This window comes from Mesocricetus auratus, unplaced genomic scaffold (genome assembly GCF_017639785.1).
Source record: "Mesocricetus auratus isolate SY011 unplaced genomic scaffold, BCM_Maur_2.0 Super-Scaffold_100027, whole genome shotgun sequence".
Lineage (NCBI taxonomy): Eukaryota > Metazoa > Chordata > Mammalia > Rodentia > Cricetidae > Mesocricetus > Mesocricetus auratus.
In genome coordinates this window covers 16,521,816-16,530,966 of record NW_024429208.1, presented here as the reverse complement: position 1 = coordinate 16,530,966, position 9,151 = coordinate 16,521,816, and the positions used below count along the sequence as shown (strand labels likewise).

The 9,151-nt window shown below is 43.1% G+C and overlaps 1 protein-coding gene across 1 annotated transcript in view; it reads left to right on the top strand.

The window, feature by feature from the left end:
* Positions 1–1,178: 1,178 nt before the first annotated feature.
* The window catches only part of Tmem26 (transmembrane protein 26), a 45,222-nt gene continuing 37,249 nt past the window's right edge, over positions 1,179–9,151 (top strand). Inside the window, exon 1 of the mRNA XM_005070894.4 lies at positions 1,179–1,841. Coding sequence (XP_005070951.2) covers positions 1,630–1,841 — 212 coding nt within the window. The 5' untranslated portion in view covers positions 1,179–1,629. The remainder of the gene's footprint in view (positions 1,842–9,151) is intronic.

The following is a 9,151-nucleotide window of genomic DNA, read 5'->3' as shown; positions in this document are numbered from 1 at the left end:
ACACTCTTGCTGATCTGGTCAAGTCTCCAGGGAGTATCTCTCTCCAGGAAACCATAGTAAATCCAATTTATTTGGCTCCAGGGGGATTAGCTTGGTCTCTGCTGAAAGGTTTGACAAGCTTCAGCAATGCTGTGACTCTCTCTACCCTTTCTGATTTTCCTTGTCTCAATCACTAAAGAGCAGTGACACTCTTAGTCCTGGCAGTAATCTCCATGTTCACCATCTATGGAGAGACAGGGGTCTCTCTCTGATCACATCTCTGTAGCCCTTTCTTTCTATGTTACTTTCATAGACAAGAGAGCGCCCTTGCTTCATAGTACTGTGACTATCATTTTTGGAACCAATCAAAGAGGGAATTGACAGCACAGAGCTTTGAAGGCCCTAGGTAAATCTGGCAAAGTTCCAATAACATGGCTCACTTTATTATTTTTTACAACTGTCTCCCAGCTGCATAGCTTTTCAATTTACAAACAGCACATTTCTTCCACATCTATGTCAGTGAGATTTTTGAATCCAATTAAAGAGAAAAAACCTGCAAAATAAATAATAATAAATGCTTGAAGGACATCAAACAAGGAAACAAAAGTCATGCAGGGTTTTGGAAACCCGACTTTATTCCCTCTCTTTCTGGGATGCTTGGAGTTTAACTCACAGATTTTCATCTTAAGAGTTCTAGATCCCAAACCTCTACCTGAAGTACTCCTAATTTTCACTCCCCTCTTCTCCTCCCCCTTTCCTTTCTCCCCTCCCCCCTTTTCTGCACCTTCTCATCCCCTAGGTAAGTGCTTCAAGACTAAGCTAAAGCTACAGCCTTCCTTTCATTTTTTTTTTCGAGTCATGGTTTCACATTGTAGGCCAGGTTAGCCTAGAATTCGCAGCAATCCTCCTACCTCCACCTCCTGGAGTACCTGAGCCACCAGCAAAGACTAAGTATGCCAAGGCTGCTCATGCACTCAAGGAGATCTGGGAAAGATCAGCCCTTCTGATTGCCTCTAGTCCATGGAAGTTTCAATTCTTCAAACTGGGCAAAAACTTCATTTCTAAAACTGCTTGGACAGCAGATTCTTTGGTTCTCCTGAGTCCCAGATTCGCAAGTCACCATGAGAGCCAATTTGTGCTGCCTGTGGGAACAACCCTGAGAACAGTGGGTAGGAGAGCTAAGAGAGTGTGTGCTGTGCTGTGCACCTTCCCCTTTTAAGCCCTGCTGCACCTTGGCCATCAGCTGAAACCCCTTTGCTCAGAGTGGAGTGGAGGGCAGCATTCCTGTACTCCCTGATGTCCTGGGGGTGGGGAAGAGGACAGGGATGGAGGCTGGCCCCCAGCATCCGCAGGAGGATGGGCAACGCTGCAGAATAACACCCGGGGGAGCCTGGGTGGTGCAGCCTCAGATGCCGGCAGAGCCCAGCAGCCAGGGGAAGCTGGCTTTGGCCTCGGTCTTTGAAGAGTTCCCTGGAAGTTGGAGGGGCGGGGCGAGCAGCACTCTCCTGTCCTACCGCAGTCCTGCGCGGGAGTGCGTGGAGGAACTCGGCCTGCAGTCTCAGTCCCAGTGCTGTCCAGCTGCTGTCCCGCTCCTGAGCAGGGGTGGACACAGGCTGCTGCCCACGGGGTCGGCGGGGCGCAGGCACCGGGATGGCAGAACGCACCGGCAGGATGGAGGGGCTGGTTTTGCTCAAGGCCCTGGTTACCAGGCTGCTGTTCATGTTGCACTCCCTGGTCGCTGTCTGGAGAGTGACCTGGGTGAAGAAAGAGCACCGTTACTGGCTGCTGGCCCTGCTCAACCTCTTGCTGATCCTGGAGACCATGCTCACTCTGAAGTTCAAGCACGGCAGAGGCTACAAATGGTGAGTGTCCTGGAGGTTGCAGAGGGTCGTGGGCATTGTTCATCATGGTCCTAGCAGGTGGCAGCAAAGCCCTTGTCCCAGCAGTGAGTAGCTTCCTCGCTGGCATTGGGGCCAGTTTGGTTCTCCGCTGAGCTTGCCAGCACATGGGATGCCGATTCATCTTTTGGGCAAGTCGGTGATACCTTGGGCCCCAGGGCAGCACTGGGAAGGCTGATCCAGCTAAAACTGTCTTCACTAGAGGAGTGGAGCTGCTTCCTACGTTCCAGTGTGAGACCGACCTGGGACCAGTCCGGCATGTACGTGCAAGAGTGAGGATGCCTTGAAGTACAGCATGAACCTTGCAGAGCTGAGTACTCTCAGGTGTCCATTGCTCAGTGCCCCCCCCCTGCACCCACCTTTGGTTTTAGCCTCTTCCCTTCTTTCCAGCCCTCAGTGCGCCTGTGGCTTTAGCCACTTCCAATTCTGTCCAACCCCCAACGTCCCTTGCTCTCCAGTGAGATACCAGTTTCAGGTGTCTGGGTTTGGTGGCTTTGGAGCTTGGCAGCCTGCCTCACCAGGCATGGCTTGTGCTACAGATACTAGAGGAGGGACCAGCAGTGGTTCAGTCTTAACCTCAGCATAGGAACTCAGGGTTCGGCTGGTGGCTGTGTATCTCCTATATTTCCTCCTATAGGCTGAATGCAAGTGAAAAGGGTTGCAGAGAGCAACAGTTCCACCTCAAACTTCTGCAAGTTAGGCCTTTTCCCTCGAGGAAGTAGGTGGTGGTATTAGTTTATTATTAGTTGCATGGTCTTTGCCATTGTTTTAGCTGTCACGTTCAGAGACAGGAGCCCCTCTGTCAACGGACTGCAGAGAGGTTGTATATTTCATAGTTACTGTGGAAGAAAATGGGCTACTTTTGAAGATGATGTGAACATGACTTCAAACCTCTGCTTTTGAAAAATGTCTAGAATTTCCAATGCTCAAGTCCCTGGAGGCCTGAGGATTGCTAGCAGAGCAGGGGTAGGCGCATTACTTCCTATCCCCCTTCCCACCAACAGTTTGTTAAGCATGAAGCATTTCCCATCTGACTTCTAGACATCACAAAGAAAAATGCTATTCACTTCCCAATAGGAGACTTAAAAAGGGGAAAAAGAAAAGGGGAGAAATGTTTTGTCACCCACATATCCTATGGTAGATAAATTTGAGGTGTTTTTGTCTTTTTTTCTTTTTCTTAGTTGCAATGCACTAGAGTAGACATACCTTTCACTGCAGGAAGTCCAAGCCCCAAATCTGTCTGGTGTGAAGTAGTCCTGACACCAACCATGAGCACTTCTGGGGCAAATGTAGATCTCAGAAAGCAGCCAGCTCAGCAAAACCTGAAGTAACCCCTTCCTTCCCAAAAGAAGGCCAGAGCCATTCTGGCTGTATGGAAGTACCATAGCTGGTTTTGCGTGTACTGCTGACTCCGGCTGTCATGGCACTTAAAACAAGAAAAAGGGAAAATAATTTGGACAAAACGTACATGGGTCAATGATTAAAGAAATGAGCAAAGATTAAAGGGTAGCAGGAGCCATGCCAGTATTCAGGGGGGGTGGGGGGACCTTCTATTCCAACTACAGAGCTCTGTTGTGTGTCACGTATTACATCACTGGCTCAAGAGAAAGTTTGCTGGCTTGATATCCCAATTAATATTTGAAAGTAAGGAAGGGGGAAAAAGCTGATACATTTGGTTTATTACAAAAGTTCAGGGACAAATGGTCTGCTCTTAGTTCTACACACTCCCCAGGCTACACTTTGATGCTAAAGAACACAGGCTGTAAGCCAGCCTGCAAAGATGGTCATTTGCACTCTAGATACAAACCACAAACTAGTAAGAGAAAAGTAAAATAATGGGCTTTGAGAAATATAAATGAAATTATCCTTGAAATAACATGATGACAATGGGAAAGGTTTTGATTTGGAGCCTTTTTCATTCTAGGTTGGAGTTTTCTGAGAAAAACACAGCATAATCATTTTCTGTTTGAGAGTGTTAAGAACCATTTTCCATCCCAAATTGCTAGCTGATAGAATCAAAGAGAGAGAAAAAACAAATACTACAGTAATATCTATGCTAACTATATGCGGAGAAATACAAGGCATGTTATCTATATGGAAATTGGTAATTATATATAGTTGTATGTATAGAGTCACATGAACTAAGATAGACAAAATAGGTAGGTAAGGTTTTGAACCATGGGCATTCTTTCTACTTTGCAATCTGTGCATAGAACTGAAAGTGTCTGTATGTAAAGAAATGAGCAAAAACATTAACTCCTCAACATATTTGTGGAAAATTAAGGTGAAAACACCATGATTTATATCAAAGGATTAGTGAGAAAATTGTGGCTTATTCATGCTGATACTATTGAAAAGGGTGAGATAGATTTTTAACCGCTGTAGCAGAGAGCTACCCATTGTGTATTACCAGGTCACTACAGTTACAGACACCTTTGTCATGGCTCATTTGTTACAAGGATGGATTTAGAGGAGAATTCTACATTTTCCAATTGGAAACACTTGTTATACCCATCACAGAAGAAGAAGTAAAGGATGTGGCTGAATGAGAACAACTACAGAGAAGAAGAAAGAGGAGGAAGAGAGGGAAAAGAGAAAAAAGTGATCAGTCAACTCAATGTTTTCTTGATCTCTATTTTTTCAGTTATCTGGGAAACAATCCAGCTGATCTAGGAATTGTCATTTAGGCAAAGTTGAAACATACAAGACTGTTTCAGTTGCTTTCCAGACAACAGTGCTAGAGAGGAGGAGGCTATCTCAGCAGTAGCAATTCTCCCATATTAAAAGATCAATTGAGTCCAGTAGAGTTGAATCAATGGCTATGACAGACTAGAGTGAAGCAGAACAGCTCAATCCTGCAGGCGGAAGTAAGCATACATGCAGGGCATAGAAATCCCTATTACACCCATGAACTTCCTTTGAACCATTCCAGGCTAATTTGAGTATTATTCATTTTGTTAAAATTTAAACCTGGACCCTGGAACACTAAACCAGGGATGGCACAAATCCAGGTACTATGAAGGACAGTGGGGATTCAATTTCTTGATATAGCAAGCATGTGCATATCTCCAAGGACATCTTCCCAGTCCTTTGGAAGGGAAAAGTGGAGCTAGTTGCTGAGCTCAGCTGCCCAGGGACAAGGAGCATTACAGCATCCCCATTAACTTGCCAGCTGGAACAGTTAATGCTGGAATCCTATAGAACCCAAAGGGTGGACCCACCAGTAACACACCCATAAGGAACACCAGGGGAGCTTGCTTTTCATTCCCCTAGTGTTTACATTACCTGGATCTCACTTGTGTGTCTCCAAGATGGAAACCAGCAACACTTAGTTTAATTTTTTTTCTTGATTTTTATTTTCAGTTGTCTGGGCAAAGATCCAATGGATCTGTGAATTGTCATTTAGGTAAAATCAAATACAAGAGAATATTTCAATTGCCTCCCAGCCAGTAGTGATGAAGTACTCCTCGGGGGATAGAAAAAAAATTACCCAAGTTTGTGACAAGTTTGAAGCCTGTTTGAGAAAATATCCCAAGTTGAATTTACTGGCAATAGTACAGAATTTTAAGCATGGCTCTTTCTTCATCAGAACATTAATAATGCAAAGGACTTTTGTCATCTCTCCTTCCTCCTTCCTTTATGTTTGATTAGGCAAGAGCTATTTTTTGTTTTTGTTTTGTTTTCTAGACAGTCTTAGATAGTAGCCTTTAACCTGAGGCATTCTTTCTTCCTCCGGAGTGTTGTGATTATAGATATATGCCACCAAATCAGGTTTGACAAATATTTGTGTGGTAAATAACAACAATATTATGCAAGATAGTATGGCCTGACAAAAGTAACAGGGAACCAAAAAAACCCTGAAAATTTTAAATAAAATATAGCATTTTGATTAAGTGTTCTCATGTGTGGAATGATAATCATTGTGAATCTTTAGTGTTTATCAAGTTCCGAGGCCTGCTGGATTCTACACCAGTGGTCCTGTCTAATCCAACAATCACTGCAATTGTTTTTTTCCTCTATGTTCCCCATTTTCATATGGAAAACTGAGGCACAGAGTTGCTAAACCTTTCCACTCAGGCTCACAGTCTTGGGAAGGTGGAGAGAGGGAGTCATGAAGACTGCAAGCACTCATCCTTGTCTGGTGCACTAGCTCTTGAACATTCCGGAGGAGTTGGGATGGGTGAGCAACAGTGGGGAGGAGAGGGAACTTTGCAGAATTTGAGTTGCATCTGGAGGGAGGACACTCCCAGTTGACAGGGCATGGAGCCTTGAGCCTCACCCCTCATTCAAGCACGATGGAAGTCAGCCACTCATTAGCTGTAGCAGATACACATATAAGGAAATGTATAAAGAGAAGCCTTCCAGCCAGCTTGGTTCCAGAGCCGCATCAGTCCCAAATAAACACACAGGAGGCTATATTAATTATGAAGCTGTTGGCCTTGCTTATTTCTTACTGGCTATCTCTGACTTAAGTATTTATCCCATAATTGCTAATCTAAGTATTTCTCTTACCGGAGGAGTTTCCGGGCTTCTTATCCCTATGGCGGTTACATCTTGACTTCCTTTGTTTCTACTACCCAGAGTCCTCCTAGACTCCTAGTCCCACCTATCTATCTTGCTTCCCTATTGGCCAATAGTGCTTTATTGACATATACACAGGACTTCCCCCATCAGAAATGAATAGAAGTAAATTCCTTCCCTCAGTCACCTCACTATTTTAATGAAGAAGTGCATACTTAATAAACTAATGAGTAAATATATTGACTGAATTAATGACTGATATTAACAGTGGGCACCTGTGTGATGTGGATTACAGAGTGAGAAATTGGTTCTGCTTAGTAGTTGCGGGGGTAGTTGGGCTAGGAAGATATTTTCAAAGTGAAATGGTCTATATTCATGACTTTTCTGTTGCTTCAAAGAAACACCCATGGCCAAGGCAACTTGCAGAGGAGTCTGCTTTTTCTTCTGACCGCTGGTGGTGGTTAGTCACACAGGTGGGGAGCATGGCAGGAGGCCACGGGCACACTGGCAGGAGCAGGAAGCATCAAACTCTTGAGCCACAAAGGCAAACCAGAGAAAGTAAACTGGAAATGACACAATGCTTTTAATCTCATAGCCTACTCTCAGTGACACACTTCCCTCAGCAGGGACATGCCTCTTAAAGCTCCTCAAACAGCTGCAGTGAATACTGGGACTAAGTATGAAAATATCTCAGACTATAGAAGCTGTTTCTCATTCAAACCATCATAAGGGCCTGACATATTAGAATCATCCAGGGAGAAGAAATAATCAAAAGGGGGTAATTTTTATGTGCCTTAAGATACTAATGACACATTCTCCCAAATGTGAGTCATTTTATTGTTATGGTCCGTTGGCAAAACAATTGTATTTGGTTTTCCCCTTGGTCTATGGCCTATCCAGTCTCATGTTCTTGGCCACCCAAGCAATGTCATCATGGTCATGGTGTCTTTTCACGGCAATAGAAATACTAACTAAGACAGATTCCATCTCATGGAGTGGGCCTTAAATATAATCAGATGATATGATTCATTTTAAATCCCACTAGTCTTTGGGACCCCAGACAGGATGAAATAGAGAACTTTGAAGGGAGACCCAGTGAATTCCATGTGGCCAATTTAGGTCATGAATATTCTCTCAGAAGGTAGAATGTGCTCTGTCTAATCTCAGTCTCACATGCTGTTCATATGTCCTGAAAGTTCTCTGGATTTCTGGATTTTTAGGTCTTTCAGTAAAATTTCCACTGTGAATCAGGTTTTCCAAGCCTATCTACAGTGAGTCAATGTGTATTGGAGTCACATAACATTATCTTCTATATTCTCTATTTCTTCTGGTGTACTTGCAGGGGTATGCATGCTGTAACCTGAGTCTCAGTATAGAAGAATGAATTAAGGTTATAGTGATTTTGGAAGCACACGTTGAATACCTCCCCTCAAGTGGGTGTGTTTTGTCTCATTCCTGTCCAGGCCCAATCCTGGTCTTCTTCCCTTACAGTACTTCTGTGATGGGCTGTCAATGTAGACCCAGTGTTCTCTCTTTTTATTTCATGATGGACCAGGTACAGATGTAATAATTACACTTGAATTAGAGTAGGATAGCAAGGAAATTGAAGCACTGGCTGATGTCCAAACTTCATCCATGAGAATACGCAACTGATAACTTTTAGATCTGAAATCAAGGTGACTGACATCTTTTGATTTATTTTATTGTCTTAGGGCAAAACAAAGAAAAAGTCAATATGTGTAGTTCAAATACATCAGCACAACAATATTCCTACTTTTACATTTCCTATGTTTCTCCTCACAGTAGTGACATTATTAGGTGCACAGTTTTGGGACAAATGTGAACTGTTTAATTTTTCTATAGCAATGGAGAATTCACATTTACATCAAGGCTGGGCTCCTTATGTGGGTGCCCCACACTACTTTTATAAATTCTTCCAAAGTGTATCAGGAGACTGAATCCCCAGGTGCATCAACTACATTATTATGGAAAACCAGTGGGTTTTTTCTTTTAAAAATCACAATGTAGTACTATGAAAATTCTTCCTTAAAGGTAACATAGACATTATATTTAAGATACAGGAAATTGTTCATACAAAGGGGCAGGGAAGACACTGACCTGGTTCCCTTTTTCTGAATATAAACCTATTACACACAGATGCATGTGTGTCTATCTACCCACCCACACACATATCATATGCATTTCATATATGTGTTATATATACATACACACATATGGAACACAAGGGGACTAAATTTTAATTATGGTTTATATGTTGAGCCCCACACAGATAGACAATGTAATTGACTTAGGTTATGCATGTATTAGAGTAAAGGTTAGTCATTCTCAGGAGAATGAAATCCCTCCTCTAACTTGGATCACTAGCCCTGGTAGAATTATTTGCAATCCCCTTGTTTTCTATTTTCCTTGATATCCTTTTTGTCTTATATAATAACTTGGTTCACCTAAATCAGTCAGCTGATAACTTGGGCAGTCTCTGGTAATGGTGATGAGGATGATGAAGGTGACAATTATGGTATGATAATGGAGGTGATAAGTCACTAGTTATAGAACGCTGAGGACATACCAAATTTTTCACATAGCCATTATCTTCTGTGATCCTCAAGTGACATTATAAATTGTTCTCCTTTTTTAAATGCAATCTTAGTGTGACTATACTTTGCACAGTAAAGTGGCTTGTCTAAGACAGTGACAATAAGCAAAGACGTCCATTTCATTGTCTCCTCTTGCTA